General features: G+C 36.0%; 1 protein-coding gene across 1 annotated transcript in view; it reads right to left on the bottom strand.

Annotated features, from left to right (window-relative positions):
* LPCAT1 (lysophosphatidylcholine acyltransferase 1) overlaps positions 1-21,706 on the bottom strand; it is a 60,629-nt gene that overhangs the window by 20,833 nt on the left and 18,090 nt on the right. Inside the window, 5 exon segments of the mRNA XM_042839177.1 lie at positions 2,375-2,500; positions 7,966-8,048; positions 11,762-11,816; positions 14,378-14,412; positions 20,256-20,314. Coding sequence (XP_042695111.1) covers positions 2,375-2,500; positions 7,966-8,048; positions 11,762-11,816; positions 14,378-14,412; positions 20,256-20,314 — 358 coding nt within the window.

Below are 21,706 nucleotides of genomic sequence, written 5' to 3'. Positions count from 1 at the left end.
CTAGAATGTCCTTCTAGTTCACAGGCAAAGTAAACGTGGAAATCAGAATAAGCAGAAATTTGAGACATTATGAAGAACTTAGGGATCTCCTTGCTGGTGACTGCATTAAAGCAGCTCAAAACAAATTATCTTGTTAAAAAAACAGAGATAAGAATTATAATAGACTAGCATCTTTTGCAGAAGAAAATGTATGAAGAGCTCTGTAAGGCACAGAAGTCAAACAAACTTCCATGTCTAGAACATATTGATTGATCCAACCAAAGTACAAACAGGAAATAATTTTTAAAAATAGGGCAATTAATTATGAATCATCAAATGAAATTAACTGAAATCATCAAATGATGATGAGCTTTTACAATGTCTGAAACCTATAGTAAAAACCTTATATATATTTTAAGAATCTGTTCACTGGTCAAACACCAGTCAGTCATCAGGCTCAACGGAAGCATAACTGCTTGACGAGAAATGAGCCTAGAATTTAAGACAATACTGATTAATTGATCTCCTTGATAAAACAGTCGTTTTAACACAGAGTTCAAAATGAAGCTGCTGAGTTTCAGCCAGCTGTGACCTAGCAACTGTGTAGCTGTGTTAAAATTGCTCAAGTTCTTCATTAAATGAAGTGTGGGGCTCCATTGCTCTGGCTACATGTCTTCTGGATCACAATTGGATCACTACCTGGAGCACAGGCTGAGCAAATCTTACAAGTATGTAAATGACAATGAATCCTATAGATATATCATATGAACAAACAGTTCTCAAGTGCAGCAAACTCAGATGTAACAAGATTACAAAGTAATAAAAACAGTAGTCTGAGTTCCCCTTTAAAGTCTTGCATTTAAAATTGTTACCTAGAAGAGACGTTCTTGTTCAAAATAAAGTAATGAGACTGGATGCAAAATCCATTGGATAAAATTTACAGTTGGAGTTATTAAGGGATGTGACTAGATGATCTTAATGCCTTGCTGGCCTCAAAACCTTTGAATAAGCTGCAAATGAGTGCATTTTCATCAATCATGCATTAGAATTGAAATCATATTACAAGTATCATCCAGTTTCATCCATGGTAATAGCCTTACTTACTGGCACACACCCAAATCAAGACAGAATGATAGCTCACCAACGCATAATTGCTCAAGTCTGTTAGCGAACTTTTAGATTTTGAGGAACATCATTCTCAAATGTACATAATCATTTTAGAGGCCAAATAAATACTCCAAAACGCTTAATTCGAGGAAACTGTTTTAAACTGAGCAGACAAAAGCTGGACAATATTACAAGAGGATTAAAGTGAATCCTGGGATTATCAACTGCATCATAAGTGAGGAGGTTTTTTGTTTGTTTTGTTGTTTGTTTGTTTTGTTTTTTTTTTTTTTTAACTGAAAATTCAAAGTTCTTGGACTGAAGCAAGAATCTTTCTGGTTCTATTTAGAAATGTCTACTGTCCTACTGGAATTCTTTTCAGATGGAGAAATATTATGTCAGTAACCTGTATGCATGATGTATGCTGTCCCACATCCCTTTGTCTACAATACATCTTTGTCTTTTTTTTTTTAATCCTGTTTATGAGCAAGCTGAAAGATGAAGGAAAAACAGTGAAATGAAATAAAGTTTGATATGGAAACATAACTACACTCTCTATTTTAACTTGCAGAGACAAAAAAGGAAAAATGTGTTTACATGTTACAATTGTTCATAGGCTGAAAATGCAAGTTTAGATTCTCGTTGCTTAATAGGAGGAGAGGGGAAACAAAGCAGAAAAACTGGAATAACAGCAATAACAGCAAGTTCTAATATTTGGTTTATCTGGTTTTTTTTTGTTGTTTTTTTTTTGTTTGTTTGTTTTTTGTTTGTTTGTTTGTTTTTCCCCCCCACTGTTTGCTGAAGTTTTTCAGAAAGGTAAAGCCAGAGAGAACTGATGTCATAAGAGAAGAGATGAGCCAAACTGCTTAAAATAAGGTATTTCATTGTAAAGTACATTTAGCAGTAACCCACTCAACAGACCAATGCCTTCTTGGGAAAGAGTAAATCTTCTGCCCCCTCTGTTACAACATTAACCCCAGTCACAAGATTGTATTATGGCAGCACCATTCTCATTTATAGATGTCATGAGAAAGGGCAATTGACTCTTAGCTGTATCAGATATTGCAAGCCCCACAGTATTTCTGATCCTCTCTGGGATGTCTTGAGACATTTACTTCTAATACAGTATTGGTTTAATCTTTATATTAGTTTCCCTGACTGTAATATGACAGCATTCCACACGTAGCCATAAATGCAGTGTACTAGAAGAGAATGTATTTTTATATGAGGAAAATCATACATAAACATGTAACAAAAATGCACCTTATATACAAACATTGTATATGCTCACCCAAGGCTTCTCACAAGCTTTGCAAATTCTAGAAGACACGTGTCTGAAGGCAGACGAAGTTGTCCTTCAGCCAAAGCTAGCTGACAGTCTTCAAATGTATAGTCTGTCACTGGAACTCCCAGCGCTCTTAAATTAAACCAAAGAAACAGTAAGCAAGTTAGCCTATGAAAAATGAGAAGAATATTGTTTTGTTTTGTATGGCAAGAAGTTCTGCAACAATGAAAAAAGCTCATATAAAAAGAACGAAATATTGTACTCTACACATTTCTTGACTATTTTCATTCTTTTCAACTTCAGTTTTTTTCTACCTCATTACTTACCACTTATTCATTTGTGAAGTTAATATACATTAACGGAAAGACTGTTACAAAAGTCCAAAACATGCCACCAGTCATTTTGTCTGTCATGAAAATCCTGCGTTTCATTCTGCACTTTATTATAGCAATTTAATCTGTAATAGTATTTGCTTCTTATGCAACAGCCAATTACTTTCTGTTAAATAGACACTTCTTCAGAACCTCATACAAGCTCTTTGAATGCCAATGTAATTATTATACGAGGTAAATCTTTTATCCACTGATTAACTCTCAAAATTCAGGCATTCTAGTACAGTAGCAAGACATACACTTAATATTAAAGTTACTGATCGTTGTTTCTCTTTTTACTGAAAGAGAAAGTCAAATATTCAGCAAGAGAACCTCACTGATATTCAAACTCAGAAGTAGTATGTTAAAAAATAGGTTTTTTAAATAAGTTACTTATGAATAAACTGAAGACATACGCTGTAGTGATTTTGGATCAACAGCCATTCCCTTGCAAGAAAAATCAGTAGGAAGGGAACAAAAGGAAAAAGCCAACCAAACCAAGAAGACAGAGGTGTATGGGAAAAGCATGTTAACAAATACTGCAGACTGTTAAAGGCTAAAATGTTTCAAGTGGATTATCCTAAATAATTAAATGTTGTTCATTCAAATTTTTCATTTATTTGTTCTTGTTTCATCATTCTACTGTTTCTTTGTTCAGTGTGCTGGTGATATGTGCAAACTGGTCATTCCATTATGGCAATTTACTAAGAGATTTTTATGATACTGTGTTTCATGCCACACATAAGCCTGTAGTCAGCATACAAATGAATATTATGTAAAATCCAGAATAACTCCCTCATACTGTGGGAGTCAATTTCCAAACTGAATTAGAGATCAAGTACTGCAGGTCTTGTCAATAGCTACTATTATACGGTATTGAATATAGCATGGTATTAGACAATATAAAGTCACTAGTATTATACAATATGAAATAAAGTTTATATGGAAGAAGAAAACTGGACTAATGAAAGAAGGAGGACTTATTTTGCTGGTTTAGATTACTTGCTGTTCCCTTAGATAATGCTGTGTGTGTACTAGATCACCTTTTTTTCAAAGACTCCTCTGCCAACTGTCAGGTAGAAATCTGAACTCCTTGGGCCAAAAGGATACAATAAAACTCACAAGCAGTACTGCCCAGAGATGCTTACAAAAAGGAATGTGGTAATAATAAAGGTCTTGTCCAGCTAGGCACGTTACAGCAAATTTCATCAGATCTTAAGGCAACAATAGGTACAGCATGCAACAGGGACACAGGAACTTCCAGGCAATCAGTAGAATCATAGGGCAAATGCACAGAAAAGGGGAAGCTAATTACAAATAAGAAAACATCTGTGCTTGTGAGATACCACATTAGGGAACCAGCAAAGACAATTATAAAAAAAAAAATTGTTTGAACAAAAAGAAAAAAAAGCAGCACGATTCAGATGAAAGGCAGCAATTAGAAGAAACTTTACTTTTGCTTAAAAAAGGATTTATGAAAAAACAGAAGATGGCAGACAAGTTAAAACATAGCCAAAAGTTGCAACCAAAGCAAGAAGCCGTAACTCGTTAAATATAAATGCTGGGAATTTTTCAAATATAAGGACTGCTCTGAAAGTAATGCCTCCTATTTTATTTTGTTGACTCATGATGTTAGAGGCAGATGTTGGTGGTATGGCAGTAGAAATTCATCTTCCTGCCAATATCCCATTACATTTTGTTGCTGTGTGACAGATGGCAGCAGAGGGGCAGTGTGACCAAATGGCATCTGACATGGAAGTGTAGATGAAGTAAAGTGTGTCAATTAATTCCACTGTGAGGAAAAAAATGGCACCCACTGACATTCATCAATGCTTGCAGAATGCTTATGAAGACCAAACAGTGGATGAGAGCACAGTGAGTGGTACATCCTCCTCCCTGCTCTCTCCTGGTCAGGCCTCACCAGGAGTACTGTATCCAGTTCAGGGCTCCCCAGTACAAAAAAGACAAGGATCTCCTGGAGATAGTACAGCGGGGGGCCACAAAGATGATAAAGGGCCTGGAACATCTCCCTTGTGAGAAAAGGCTGAGCAAACTGGGTGTGTTTAGCCTTGAGAAAAGATGACCCAGGGGAGATCTTATTAATGTTTATAAATAAGTGTGGGAGACAAAGGGACATGGCCAATCTCTTCTCAGTGATCTGTGAGGACAAGACAAGGGGAAACAGCCATAAACTGGAGCATATTCCACATGAATATGTGACAGAGCTCTTCACAATGAGCTTGACAGAGCACTGGAACAGGCTGCCCAGGGAGGCTGTGGAGTCTCCTTCTCTGGAGATATTCAAGACCCATCTGGATGTCTACCTGTGCAGCCTGCTGTAGGGAGCCTGCTTTGGCAGGGGGGTTGGACTGAATCTCTAAAGGTCTCTTCCAACCCTTACAGTTCTGTGATTCTGTGATTTCTGCTGGGGAGATGGCAGGTCACTTCCACTGGCAGGCTCTTGTTCATCGTTGGTGAAAATGCACAGCAAACAATAGTGACTATGTTGAAGAAACTGAGAATTCGCTCTATCAAATAGTTGTCATTGTGCTCTGTGAATCTGTTCTAGTTTCCATAGACATAAATAGGAGGCAACATTTCAGAGCAACCTCAAAAGGAGGAAGATTAAGTAACTCAAACTCCACGGTAGGTAACGAAAGGCCTGACTGACTGGCATCCCACAACCAACACCAGATTAAATACTATCCCCTAAATAATGGACCCCAAAAATATTGAAGGAGCATTTCCAAAGAGGAAGAACAAGCTTGTGACAGAACAAATCCCAAACAAAAGGCAGAGAACATCTCAGGCTCAGCCAAACTGGAAGGAAGAAGAAAAGTTATAGCTGAGTGCACATCCTTACAGGAGGAGCAGTATTTTGACCAGACTCAATGCTATTAGTACAAAAAATTGCTACTACAGTTAATGCCTGCATGGGTTCCCACTGTCAAATATGCTTTGCCCTTCTCAAGTTTGATTGCATCTTCTCTTGCTCATCTGTTGACAGTGTAGAAAAGCCTTTGGACTTCCAGAAAATGCAAGATGAACCATAACGGTATGTATGTGTACATTCAAACTTTCAGCATTACAAATATCAAAAGCAAAGTAGAGAAAGAAACAACTTTTGTTCACAATAAATTCTGTTATAGGATCAACCAAAGCCAGATAAATTGGAGCTCAAGGGGCTCTTGAGTTCAGAAGCTAAATCACAAGCTGCGTAGGGCACAAAAGCATTTAACACAAAAGCAGTTTGATTTCAACTCAGTATTGAAGAAGCTAAAGCTGCTTTTGAAACCAAAGAAAAACAATGTCAGAGACGTTACCTGTACAAGCTGAGGCCTAGAATGCAGAAAATGCAGACATATGCATTCATATTTATACTCAATTAAAAAGTTTGTGAAATTAACTCCTGAAAAACAGCAGGAATAAGTGCTTTCAGAATAACAACCTAGATTGGTTAACTTCTGGTCATAATATGCACAGCAATGAGATGATCATGGTCCATGAAAAAGAAACCCATGAGCTCGTACTCAAACAGGTGGTGGTATACGGCAGCAGCAAAGATGAACGATACAGATTGGGTGGGGGTGCATGTGTGTCTTTTGAATGCATCTTCAAAAGGACAATTCTTGTTGTCCTGGTTGAGAAGGAATACAGTGAAGACATGTACCTACTCAGGCTCCACAGCAATTAAAAAATGGCATTTCCCTTTGTCATTAGTAGGCTGTCTAAGGGCCATATAAATGGCATTGCCCTTGAATCTAAAGCACAAGAGGACAGTTACACTATTTTTAACAGGTCTACAATAATCCACAGCATCCAAGAATTAGCATCTTGGTTTACTCCCACCTGTATTGTAAATACACAACTTGGATATCCAAACATGCATTTTTCTTCCATATCAACAAAGAACGCACAGCCCTTTCTTCACCTCAAAACAAGCCATAATCGCCATCTCCTGTTCTAACAGTGTCCCTTTTGGACACCACTTCTAACTGTTACCCAAAATGCCTACTCTTCAGAAGCGAGAGGGAAAAACAAAAGGAAGAGGAAAATAACCTCTCTGTGTAATCACAGAAGGGAAGGCTTTCCATATGCAGTTTGTTGTAAGCTTCCACAGCCTTTCAAAATTTCTCCTTATACCACACAATTTCTATCATCTTCTGATTGGAATAGAGTTCATAATGAAGGCTTTGTAACTGTGTTCTTTACCCAAAGCCTGAAGACATCACTTTATATTGGACCAGCCAATCCTAATATAAACTACAGAAGTCTCTGCAACTCAAAGATAGCTTGATTCACGCCAATCCTTTTTCTTTTATGAGAAAGGTTCTTTGTATACAACAGATAGGGAATTGTTGCATTATATTATAGGCTCAGCATCCTTAAAGAAACTCACAAAGTTGTGTTCTGCTTATAAACCAGAGAATAACCAGTTACTGTCTACAAATTGGCTTTTGGTTGGAAACTGTAACTTCTCTTCTGAATTTTAACAAGAGATTAAGATTTTACAAGTTCTTTCAAAAGTAGTACAAAACTTCTTAAATCCTTCAAGAGTTATTAATAACCATAAGGGTTCTCTGCAAATACTAAAAAGAACATCTGCTGACTAGTGGAAGATTCACTGCAAGGACACAAAACGAACGTAACGTTTTTTGAACTGTTAAATGTGAGGGTAATGAAAAACAGCAGAAGAGAACTAAGGTCAGTGCATTCAATATTAGTTTTATCCTACTCTATAGTTAAGTGTTCTCAGTGTCCTCACATCAATACAATGCAAGCAACTAATTGAACTTGAATGCTAGTGTTCTATTTCTAAAATAGAAGCAGTTTTCCTATGTGTTACTATTTGGCTACAAGGCTAACAATGAGTACATCGAACTATGCTTAACTCCAACTAAAAAAGCCAGAGCTGAAAAAGGAACCTCAATAGCAGAAGATTCAGTTATATTAACTTTCATACAATTCAACTGTACCTTCCACCACAAAGGACTTAAATACCCATGGCAGCAAAATAAAAGGCTTGTTATATGAAAGCATGTTAAAAAAATAAAACAAAACAATTACTATAGTTACTGCTATATTTGTGAGTCCCTGCCTTACCCATACAGGAAAATTAAATAACTGCTACATAGTTTGTAAGCACTACTGTGGAATACAAGCTGCTTTGCAAGCAGACATATACACTAACATGATTTAGTTTATTACATATTAAAAGATACTTACTCTGCCATTACACGTCTGACATTACTGGCATATAACACTGGATTTTTTCTTTCTTCTTCTGAAGGAATATACACAGGAAGAAACTGCATACAGAAAACTGAATTATACCAAGAATGCTTAACATTTTAGATAATCTGTATTACAGCACTGTGATGAAAAATGTGTACAGTTTGTTTCTATTTACGCAATCATATTAGTAAAATAACTATAAAAGAGTAAAAAAAGGAACATTAAAATGCTTAGAGATGCATCATATTCCAGAGATTCATTTCTTTCTTACTTCACAGAACCCAAACAGAGTTTTATCTTCCTTTAATTAAGTGGGAACAGGAAGTTTTAAAAATCATTAGAAAGTATTTGCATTTTCTCATGTTAGCCTCTTACATTCAAATTAATATTCCTTTTCTGTTCAGTTCTTTGCAGATAACCAAGAAACATCTGCTATGTGAACTTCGTTCTGTAGCTTAAATGTTGAGAACCCAAATTCTCAGGATATCAGCTATTTACTGTTCTCATTGCATATTTTGTAATCATATATCACTGTTCAGTGTACAACTCAGAAACATTTTCATCTTCTGTTGTCAGAGGTTTTGAAAGTTTCTCCTCCAAACTGGACACTGGATATATTAGTACTCAACTAATAGAAAAACTATAAGTAAATGAAGATGGCCACAGAAAATCAGAGTGAAGCTGCTCAAGTGATGTAAGAGGAAGTTTTCAGAATGCGATGATCTGTGTTTAAAAGTAGCTCCAGCATGTGCCTATGAATCTAAGTGTTTATTAATTATGACATAAACTCCAATATCGCTGCCTATCTCACTTACAAAAAACCCTCAGAATATTCCAGTTCCATGGAGCAATTAGTTTCTCCAGGTATGAGGAAAAAGAAGGGATCATTCCAATTCCTCCCTACCCTGCATCAAGGCAATGCTTTGGTAGCGCAGTCCTGTGAGAGAATTTGTACTATGAACAAAGTGTTCATAGTTATGTGGAAAGCTTTTGAAATAAAAAACAACTGCAATAAGCATAGCTATATATTGGTATATTTGATATACCAATCTATGAGCAGTACACAACTGGAGTTATGATCCAGGAATTGTGTATCGGTCTTTAAAAAAACAGAAGTACTGGAATAAATATGAATTTTGTCATTTAAGTAAATCACTCTCAATAACTGACGTTAGTTATGGTCAGCAGTACCCAAAATGCTGCCTTTAGATGCTTATCTGCTTCTTAGACATGCTCAAAGATAAACAAATCCTGAATTTATTTGGGATTTTCCTACAGTTTTCTCTGTATGTACCACTGCAAATGAAAACATACTACTTCTATCCTCTAGATTTACTGATACATATATGAGTCTGATGCAATATGATATACAGAAAGACAAAGCATGTGAAGCTAAGAAAGACAGAAAGACTGCTCCTTTAAATTCTAAGTCCAACTCTATTCATTTTACTTGGAGTTGTAAATTGCTATTCATCCAAACACACTGTAATTCATCCAAACACAGAACAAGTTTGAATATGAAGCAGTTTCAGAGATGTTCTACATGCCTGTGCCTAGACAGAAACAGCATAAACATTTTGGCATCAGTAACAAAACTAACAGAAGAATCGTCAGCTGCTGCAGACTGGGATGGATATGCGAATGTCGGAGCCAATAGGCCAGGAAAACAAACTAACACAAGCCAAAGTAAACTACATGTGCTGATGATCACATAATTTCTTGAAGAAAAAAAAAAAAAAAAAAGTATTTGATTGTTGTGGGGTGCAAAATATGCCTAGCTTCTTATAAAATCTACGTAGATGTTTGCTTCCAAATAAGCATGCTGGATGTATTTTTACATGTAACTTGACATACCACAACATTCATTTTGTACAGAGAAGTGCAGATCAGGAAATCTCAGTACTTGGTTACTTGGCAACAAGGCCTTAGTAGCTATTATTTAATAATAAATGCACTGAGATTGTATTGTCCTGGTGTACACCTCCCTGAATTACTGGAGATTCAGCAGTAATTCTAGTATCAACGTTGGATTGTATTTGCCAATGTTGATGGAACAAAGTAGGAACAAAAGCCAAATAACTTTGGAGACAAGGAAAAACCATGACTGTGGTCACAGAACAACTCATTGTTCCACTACATTCCTCAATCTGCAGCACTTCCTTTACAAAACCAGATTCAGCATGTAGCTCATGAAGTACTCTGCCTCACACTTGCAAACAGCCTTCCAAAAAACTCTGTTCCTTCATCCTCTGCCAGTTCCTACTCTAGTACAGTATATTTTGCTATTAAAGAGCAGAACTTGTCCTTGTGCAAGTTCTGTGAGCTACAGAACTCAGGGACTGCAGGCACCTGCTGTCTCAAAAAAATCAAGAAAGCTCTGCAGTGTTCACTTGTGTGAAAGGACTCAATTTTCTTGCCTAGGGCAGAAAATCACGTTCCTGAGATAAAATAAAAGCCTGCTGATCAGCTGGCTTGTCCTATATTTTCATTAAGGCAGTAGCTCCCTATTATAACTTACTAAAAGACAAAATATTATTCTTAAGCTACACATCTGAAAGTAGTGTAAGTAATATAAATTTTTACACAGGGTAAGTGATCTTAGCAATGGAATTTCTCAAATACTAAGGTTACTTGAAAAATCTGATACAAGTCAAACAGGATAAAAAGTGTTATAGTCAGTCATAATAGGAAAGAGAATCCAATTGTCATATTATTAAAGGGAGGCAGTAGGACCCTGGCAGAGTACCTTAAAAACAAGAATATCTTCCCTATGAATATGATCTTATCTGCTATGGATTATCAAAATGCAATAGTGAGTAGTTCTGCAGTTAAAACAGTTTCAGGTGACTATTAACCATTTCATACATCAGCAGTTCCTATTACCTTAAATGCAATTTGACACTTTTTTTTAATCAAAACAAACCAAAACAAACCACTTTCTTCTTTTTGACATGACAGACCATTATTTTGTAAGATTTTTTTTAAGCTGTTAACAACTAAAAAATTCAATTAAAATGATAATGCAAATCACAAGTCTCTCTAACAGGTATAGTGATAACAGACAAAATTTCAATGGTTAAATACAATTAGTAGGATATACTGCATATTACCACAGCAATAGTTCTTCCTACTTATTTACCCTGCCATCAGATCCATCAAAGATGAATACCTTTTAATGGCTTTCACATTTCCACTACAATAGTCTTTGCCCTTGGGACTGGTGTTTTCCTCAAAACAACATAACAAATATACATAAACTTAAGTTTTGTATTCTCTGATTTCACATTTGGAACAGTGTAAGAAAGCCTAAGGAAAAAACTATTAGCCAGACATTAAAATAACTTATCTAACCCATAAAAACCACTTACAATGATTTTCTTTTCTCTAAAAGATAGCCCTTAGTTTGTATGCCAGTGTACACATATTTAGGTAACTAACACGCACAGCTGATTCGTTGGCTGGAACCGCAATCAAGCCATTACAAGAGAAAACTGTTATTCACAGAAGAATCTTGAAACATAATCAGAAATATACCCACTCAATTTAAATAAAGGGAAGAAATAGTGGCCTAAGCTAAAGGGAAAACCAGATTGCATTATTCAATTTTAGGTTACATTTTCAGATACAGATACCATTACAAAAGTGGTATTTTAACTTTTTTTTTTTTTAATACTCTAAACCAACCACGTTAGAAAAGTTTGAATGTAAACTTCTACTGCAGATTGAAGTACAATATGATGCTGAGTAACAAGTCCGTGTTTTTTTTTTGTTTTTTTTTAATACTGACCTCAATTTCCACAGAATTGTGAAACTGACACAAAGTAAGCCACAGAATTTCTAACCTAAAAGGGAAAAAAAGGAAAAGGACAGAGAAAAAGTTTAAACATAGTGAAAGTGTAGTACATTACGCTCCAGAGCCTTCAAATAACATTCTTGCTTCTTTATGTTCAGATATAAAATTGACAGATAAGTTCTTAGAGTATTTCAAGACATTACATTTTGTAAGATGGAACAAAAGCATTTTATATTGGAATTACATCTTGTAAAAAACTTAAAAGCACAAAAACAATGTATTAAGTACCAATCTACACAATAATATAAATTATGTATGCATAATAAAAAAAGAAAGCTAGGCTTTTTCAGAAAGATGTTGCATTCAGAACTGATTCAGCAGGATTTATTACGATCATTATATTTTTATCTTCATATTTGTCTATAATCAAATGATGTCTCAAAAAAAAAAATTTGTTAATGAAATGCAGTAGATGTGTTTCAATAGCCTAAGACACAAGATATCGCTCTCCAAGGTTGAGTTGATTCCAGCAGGATTCAAATACAGGAAAGGATTTAGTGAACCTAAGTTAAGGAGCAGCATCACTTGGCACATTTTATACAGTATCTGGGTAGCTGACAGTAGTCAATCATGAAGCTAGGAGGACTGATCAAAATTCTCTTTGGCAGACAAAGTGCACTTTATATATTACTGAAAGTACTACTCATTTTGCTATACACTTATTCAAGATTGTAACATGTTTTTTGCCTTAGTGTTAGAGTTGTTTAGGCTGGACAAGAAAAGGCTCTTGGGAGACCTCCTTGTGGCCATTTAATATGGCGGGCAGGTTGTCAAGGCTTTCAGCAACCTGATCTAGTGAAAGGTGCCCATGGCAGGGGGGTTGGACTAGATGATCTCTAAGGTCCTTTCCAACCTACTTTATCATTCTGTGATACTAATCTTAAATTATAAACATGAATTTAAGAGTTGATATAAGCTAGATCTAACTCAAGACTAAAAGAAAATTTAAGTTGCATGCCACTGTCAAACTGCCTTTGTTTTCATGGAGGAGGCAAGTTAATCTGCTTTGAATAATATCAAACTACTGAAAACATGACTTTCTAAAATGTACAATTTCCAGGAAACATTTTCAGTTACTTTTATGGATTACATCAACTTTGAATATCCTGCCAATCTTTTGTAAACTGAACTCTCCTGAAAAAAGCAACGTTTCCAGATTAAGTTTTGGCTAATACTACAACAGAGGACAGCAGACATTTGCTTGAGAAAGTGAAGAACATAGCAGCTTTCACAGTATTTTTTTGCTACGACATCAGAAATACAGTTTAAGTCACTCAAGAGAATTAATCCTAATTAAGTAAAGCTGTAATTTGAAATTGACTGAATGAACTTGAATAACTTCACAAGCTGCTTTAGAATTTTATTTAAGATTCATTTAATTCAACTTTGTTAGTAGAGTTCAACATTTTAGAATGAGGGTACTGTACACGCTACAGTGATTTGAGGCAACATATTTACAAGTTCCTTCCTTCTCTTCTTCCTACATGCTCCCGACTCCTCAGATAAGACACTAAGCTAGAAGGTTATTTATGTTTCTCCACTGATTGAGCTAATTTGCTAGATGGCCCACACTGCAAATGTGAGGGAAGAGGTAGGAATTGACAAGCAAAGACAAGAAATGTCTGCATGCAGTAAATATGCTGCCATACTTGCCTACTTTAGACACTACTGTGGATTCATTTACTTTCAATGTAAAGATTCAACTGAACATTAAACCTTTGAAGTGATAGATGATTTCCTCAAGGTCTCCAAATTTGTGTGTCTTTAATTAGACTTGGTTTAACCCATTTAAAGGTGCAAAATTTATTGAGAAAAAATACCAAATTGAGTCTTGTCTAGTCCCCATGGCTTCCTCATTATTATTAAAGTTGTAAGATCTCATATAAGACATTCAAAACAATAGTTCCAAAGAAGATGGTTAACGGCAAACTACTAATCATAAAATCAAATTCCCCTTAATTTAAGGTTGAGAATTTCTGGTTTTGATTCCAACTTTTTTTTTTTTTTTTTTTTTTAAATGAACTCTAATGTGGAAAGAGTGTCTGCATGTATGTATACACGTTTTTAAAAGAAGACAAACTCCTCCCTTGTATATCTTACATTACATTAATTTGCTAAGGAACTTCTAAAATAACATTTTGTTTTAAATAAGTCAAAGTTACAATCAGTCAAGACAACAGAAATGGTATTTACACACTCTGTAAATGGGATGACTGCCTTCACAGGACTAGACCAATTTCAAATAAAAGCCATACAGAGAATTCAAACTGATCTGCAGACAATAAAATATGCAAAGCAGAACAAAAAAATGAAATAAACCTCCTAAAAATCTATCCTGCAAACTATCAGAAACTTAGCATCAGAAGTCCATCATTTATAACTGGATTCTTCTAACTGAAATTACCATACCTATGGAATATTATATAAAAGACAAAATCCCACACCAGCATCCAGCGATTACTACTTGACTATATATTCCTACAAATCACGTCAATAAAGCCAAATTAAGGAAAGCAATAATGATTCAAGCAATAAAATATATCCACTTACGCTCCTGGACCTTGCCATGTCCATGTGATCGTGTCCTAAGAAAAGGAAGCACAGCAGTTAATTATTGCACTTTAAACTTGTGACATTATGGATAGTTTAGCTGATGACATACGACTGAGATTTTCATGGAAAAGTCAATACTCTCTTTCTAATAGTTCTTAGTCCCAATAAGAGTAAGCCAGCGATGCCAAGAATCAGCCGCTCTTACGAAGCTAGGAAATACTCAGTAACTCAAGTCTTAAAGACATAAAAATCTGTATTTATAAAACATCTAAAGATCCAGTGATCCATCAAAAGCTTCTAATATTGGAAAATAAAGTTATGGTAACAAAAGCCGAATTTACTTGAGATACTTACTCCATGTGCTTTTTCCTGACCAATCTAGCTGGCTAGGCTGTTCCTTAAGTGTCCCGACATAGGTAGCTGGATCTCCCAGCAACAGGTATGAACTCTATGGTACTTCCAAAGTTTTTGGGACCTGTACAGATGACTGAAGGAAAGTCTTCTCAACTAAGAAGAATTACTAGGACAAGTAAGACCTTATGTCTTACCTCAAAAGAGCATTTTTCCCCACTTTTCTCAGTAAGGGCGTGCATCACAGAATCACAGAATGTCAGATATTGGAAGGGACCTCAAAAGATCATTGAATACAATTCCCCTGCCAGAGCAGGAACACCTAGATTAGGCATACATTATGGAACACATCCAAGCAGGATTTGAATGTCTCCAGGGAAGGAAAACCCACAACCTCTCCGGGCAGCCTGTTCTAGTTTGTTACCCTCACCATGAAGAAGGTTTTTCCTAGTAGTTATGTGGAACCTCCTATGTTCCAGCTTGAAGCACCCATTGCCCATTGTCCTATCATTGGATGTCAATGAAAAGAGCCTGGCTCCATCTTCTTCACACTCACCCTTTACATATTTATAAACAGTAGTGAGGTCACCCCTCAGTCTCCTCCAAGCTAAAGAGACCCATCTCCCTCAGTCTTTCCTCTTAAAGGAGATGCTCCACTCCCTTGTCTTTGCGGCTCTGCACTGGACTCTCTCATGCAGTTCTCTGTCCTTCTTGAACTGAGGGGCCCAGAACTGGACACATTGCTCCAGATGCAGTCTCACCAGGGCAGAGTAGAGGAGGAGGAGAACCTCTCTCAACCTACTAACCACACCCCTTCCAATACACCCCAGGATGCCATTGGCCTTCTTGGCCACAAGGGCACAGTGCTGGCTCACGGTCATCCTGACGCCCACTGGGAATATATGTCTGTCTGATCCAAGAACTAAAAGCTACAAGACATCTAAACTCATCAATCTGCTGTCAAGCAAGACCAGAAGCATTTTTAGCTGGCTGAGACAACAAGTTCACAACTCCAAATCCCAAAGCCCTGTGGGAATGTTTTTTGGAATGCAGAACTATAACCACGCTCAAAAGTGAACAAGTACAGGGTGATGTCTAACCTTTGAGTTCCAACCTTTTTGCTACTCAGAAATTACTGCCAACTACCACTGGCATCTAGCTTTTTTACTGCATTAAGAAGGTCTTGCAAGAAATAAAGATTATACCTTCATGGTATAATCCAAAACAAAACATCTAAACAAAAACAAAATATGGGTGTAAAACCCTAACAGGGCAAAGAACAGTGAAAGAAATTAACAAGATGCAAGTAATAAAAGAAAACAGAGAGCTGGAAAGGAGTACTAACAAGTAAGTAGATTACAGTAGAGATCACAGTAATATTAACAAAGATTAAGAAGTATCATATGAAAAAAAAAAAACTGCAATACCTGGAGACATGATTTTCAGGCAAAAGCCTGAAAACACGTTTCAAGTTATTGTTCCAATTAACTGGGGGGAAAAAAAAGTACAAGTCACTAAAAGAAAGTTAAGAGGACTCAGGAAATTCAGTCACACAAAAGAGAAGGAAAAAATATTTTTATCAACCTAAGAAAAAACGTTCTAGTTTAGTTCTGTACTACCACACAAACATATTTTGAAGAGTTTAGGTGATTGTATGTGCCATGATCTTGAAAAAGAAAGTTAAACCCTTTTTAATCACAATTTTAAGCAAAAAATCCATCTCGAGTGAAAGCAGCACTGAGAAATGCAACAGCCTGGAATAACATCAATATTTCATGAAAGAAAAGACAAATTCTTGGCAGTCCTTCAGTAATTATAAAAATCAAATAAGATATGAAAAAGTGTTCCATCTTCAGCAATTAGCACAGGTGCATGAAAGCAGACTTCTCCATGCAGTGATCTTGTTTAACAGCAAAACTATAGACATAAAAACTCCACAGAATCCTTCTGGCATTTTTGATATTTCTGATATTACTGCAATCAAGCACTTTATGGACTCATTTTTTTCCCCCACAAAGTTTCCATCTGTAAACTCAGACCACTGGAGTGTAGAGGGTTGATGTTCTCTCTCATCAGATACCAGATTTACCATGTGGAACACCACACTACATATGCTTAAAAAATCCTTTACTGTGAGTGGTGAGACACTGGAACAGGTTGCCCAGGGATGCCCTCTCCCTGGAAGCAATCAAAGCCAGGATGGGATGGGACTTTGAGCAACCTAATCTAGAGGGAGATGTCCCTGACTGTAGGTGGGCTGGAACTACATGATCTTAAAGGTCCCTTCCAACCCAAACCATTCTATGATTTTAAGACGATTCTAAGTCAGCTCCCTAAACTACAGCAATGCAGAGGAATATAAAACAAGATAAAAACACAAGCCCCTATGAGTTTGTTCAGGCAAAAGATCACTAGAATTTTTTTCAGAATCCAGCCACTGACAAATTTGAAGTCCCATATTTAATCAACAATGTTGTGAGAAATTACCAATGTGAATGCCACAGTAGACAGGCATGCTTTTTCTCACTGACAGTGTTAAGATGAAGCAAGAATAAGAAGTAAATGCTCACTACTGGAAAAGTGAATTATGTTCTTCAGGAAAGAGAACTGCTTTACAGTAGGCTCCTGCCTACAATATTTTTATGATAAAAAGAATAAGTCAAAGACTAGAAGTGGTATTTTCCGTATCTGGCTTACATTTAATATTTATCACAGCTACCAGTTTATTCTGGTACTCACTCATGTACTACACTGGCACAGTATGCACTTCAATAACACTGAAAGTACATTTTGAAACTTTTCTATTTATATAATTAATCCTTTGAATTAAGTGGAAAAATATCCTTCACATTATTTATATTTGATATAAGAAAATACTGAGAATTATATCAGGCAGCAACTATAAAATTCAGCATTGTAGCAGAATGAGAATGAGCATATTAAATTACATCCATACAGCCCTGGTACAGTGATGCTGCAGAGATGATGTCAAACCTGACATCAAATAGCACAGTTAACTTCAGAAGAAGCTTGGACATCAAAATATATTTAAAATAGCTCTGATATTTAGAAAAGCAGATAGCCCCCCATAATTACCAGCACAGACAGAAAATTCAAAAAAAGGAAGAACTACATTCACAATGAAGGGAATTAGAGTAAAAATGAATTGCAAAAAGACTGCTTTGATAAGGATGAGAATAACACAGTATTTCCTTTACTTAAAATACAGTTCATATTGTACATGAACTATTAACTAATGGGCTAGGAAAACAGAAGTAAGCTTAAAATCAAGCCTTAATTTTGAGCCTTAATTTCTTTCTGATCTTACATCAAGAGGAGCAACAGACTAAAATACTATTATTCCTAAATAAACAATGGCAAAGAACCAGAGACATCATCTGCTGCAAAGTCACAAGGCCTTACAAAGATGTTGAAGGGCAACCTTGACAGAAAATAATCTATTTCTAGTTGGCATAAATTCATAATTCTTTTGCTATAAGAGAACTGATTTTCTTCCCCCCCCCCCCCCCGCCGGGCCACATTTCAGTCTCTTCCAGTACTTTACCTAGTTCCTGAATGCACAGAGTACAAGGAAATAAGCACATAAGAGTACACAAACCAGTGACATTCACCCACAGCTCTGATCTACAAAAGCCTCCCCAGTCTGTCAGGTGCACTCAGTTCCAAGACTGTTCTCATCCCTATTTTGAGAAATCTGAGCTCTGAAGGCAGAACAGAACAGATAGTTCAAGCTAAAAGCAGCAGAGAAAAACTGCACGCAATGCCTAACTACAGTTCACTGGCTAAGAAAAGATTTTAATGATAAATTCCTTTGTAAACATATAATTACAATATGCAGTTGTCTGACAAGATGACAAAGAAGCCAGAGACAATTAAAATTTGCTAGAAATGCAGCGCTAGCCCACAAAACAAACTATTCTCTCCCTACTCCATTCTTCTTTCCTGCTACTCAACTCTTAACTGCATCCTAGTCAGAAATCTCATCTTCATATACCATGAAATCATCCTCTTCCTTTCCCTCCTCATTCAAACTTGTTACAACTCTTCTGCAGATCCCAAGCAAATCTGAATTTAAATAGTGACAGTAATTATCCTCTTGCCTCAATTCTCAATGGAAGACATCTTAGGAGGTTAAATTACCCAGCAAGGCACCAAAAACTCAGCAGTGCTTTACAGTAATTACAAGTAGTAAGAACAAGTAAAGCTGCACACACATACAGGCCACCTCTTTTGGCTATCTATATGAATATTTATAGGTTTAAGACATTTTACAACAACATTAAAAATTAGGAATGAGCTCAGAAAATTCACACTGATCTATTTTATTATAAGAAGTTTACAGTTACAGTTAATAGAGCATTAGGAACATTTAATATTCATTTACAAACACTGCATATTATGTACTACAGACAATAAGGACATTTTAGTACAATAATATATTTTTGAAGATACTTGCTAATTAATGTCTGATAGCCTTGTATGGTTTGATATTGTTATAACCAATATAAAATAGGAGTAAAAAGTATATTAAGTATGATGTAAGGCATATACCTTACATTTGAAATTGATGGAAAATTTTAAAACTATGGAGAAGATCGTTTTCCTGGAAATAATTATGTAATGAAATGTCATGGACAGCTTGCTACAATGCACTTTACCCCACCTGAGCATAATAGGCTACTGTATTTGTCACAGCACCCTAACAAAGTTCACTTGGAAGCATCACCTAATTAACTAAGGTATGAAGAACAATCTGATTCTTGCAGTAGGACAAGGAGGCATCTACAACAAGAATGGTGAACTGAAAAAAAAGAATCCTTCTTGATCTTGAAGGTAGATCACAAGAGCTTTATCTTTCTTTGCCCTTACTTCACAAACATTTGTAACAACTGTTAAATTTAGATATTGTAATTAACACTTCACATTTTACCTTAACCTGATTTTATATTGAAGGCCATTTCAAACACTCTAGCATCTAGCACTCTTCAACCAAATGCAAAGTAAATGTGAAGCACGGACAAGGAGCCACCTTATAAAAATGCGTCAAACACTTTATAAAAAGATCCCTAACTTATTTTTTCTATTATCATTTAGCTAGTTGTATTAATTTGTATCTAACATCTCCACAGGCAGAAGGTGCAGAAACATCTTCCAGCAATGAATGAAGAAAACACTCTAGCATGCAGAGCAATAACAGAAAACACAACAAAGATCCTAGACAAAAAATGATTTACGTCTTGTCAAATACACAGTACTTTTTGCAACATCCCAAATAACATTTAAAGCACTCGTTTAATGGAGCAACCTAATTAAAGAGAAAGCATGTAAATTTTCAGTTATTTACACTGCTAGAGGCTTACAGAATGTATACTTAGCAAATAGGCATCTATAAATACTTTCCAAATTTATAAACCTAATTGTCTGTCCTAAAAAGTTACAGAAGTATCTGTGAATTTAGAAGTAAAAGCACTAGATTTCCAATTACACTGCAAGCTGAACTTACCAGTTTGTTTGGGTAACGTAAAACCACTGGCTGTACAGGAACTCCAGGAATAAATGCTCCTAGAAGGTACATATGACACACAATTAATTTATAGCAGATTTAGGTACAGCAGACTTTTTTGCAGTAAAGAAAGGATTACATGATTAATGGTCAGATAGATATGCATAGGAATTAGCTGATAGAGAAAAAATAAGGTAAGGTAGGCTCAAAGTAATTTTTAAAAAGCACTGCAGAATGATATCCATGTTTTCAAAAGATAGTAGTTAAAATGTTTGCTTGTATTTTCTACATTATCCTCCATTTACATAAATTGTCATGCCACAATTCAAAGCTTGTACCAAACTTGATAAATGAAATAAACATGGGTACAGAAGAAATAGTTAAGTCAGAACAATTCCCATGATCAACAGCATCTTCTGGTGAAGAATCTGAGCTTTCTAATGTAAAAAGCTATCTACACTTAGCTGAGCAACACCCATTTAAAGCAAGTGCATCTTTACGAAATAACAGGGTAAGTTTATTTTTTCCTCACCTTAGTTCACCTCAGAGAGGCCTATTTGTTTATTGTACAGTGTAACAGAATATACTGACTCAGAGCTACTGTACGGAAGTGCCGCTTCACGTTAACAACACGGTTCTTTTTCTTGTGAAAACAGTTTGATTTTAAGAGATATCTCTAGTTCTGGTCTAGTGTTACACGTGGAGGTTGGTAGCCCTGCCTGTGGCAGGGGAATGGACATTCACGATCCTTGAGGCCCCCTCCAACCCAGGCCATTCCGTGATTCAAATAATGTTTTGCATGCAATGTTCTAAATGCTGTCTAATATTCCAATTAAAATTGAGAACAGAATGATGTTCTGTACTGTACTGATCACGTACTGTATGTTTCACATTTCATTTATTTTTCACATTTTATTTATTTTATTTTAAAATGGATAATTACATGGGTGTAAAAAAAATTGTTAATGGAATATAAACATCTTTAATGAAGGCTACTTTTGAATGGTATCCTGCAAAGATACAGTACTTGGCCCACTTATGCTTCCTATTCTCTCTGTCTCCAAGAAACACAGCTTAAGCAACTTTAGAAAGAACCAGAAGATGACAAAATCTAAGAGGTATGCGACAACACTACCATTTATACAAAGTTAGATAGCTTTCCCTCTAAAACTAGCTTGCATAAACACAAACAAAACTATAATTAGTATAATGAATGTAGGGCATGAGAGCAGAACAGGTAAAGGCACCCTCAAAGCAGTTATTCAAATGGAGACCTGAAGTTACTTGATATAACTGAGATGTCTTGAGAAAAGATTTGGTGGAGTGGAAGTCGCAGCAGGAAAAGTGAAACAGTCAAGAGGCAGACAGAGCAGCATGTACCAGACCAGAGAAGAAGACAGTAGATTTGAGGCAAAAAGTATATGATACCCGGTGGCTGGAATGTCTATGGA

This window comes from Centrocercus urophasianus, unplaced genomic scaffold (genome assembly GCF_019232065.1).
Source record: "Centrocercus urophasianus isolate 14NV4802_14NV808 unplaced genomic scaffold, USGS_Curo_1.0 seq_11, whole genome shotgun sequence".
In the NCBI taxonomy this organism is placed as follows: Eukaryota; Metazoa; Chordata; class Aves; order Galliformes; family Phasianidae; genus Centrocercus; species Centrocercus urophasianus.
Note: the sequence above shows the minus strand (reverse complement) of the source record. Positions and strands in the feature narration are given on the sequence as shown.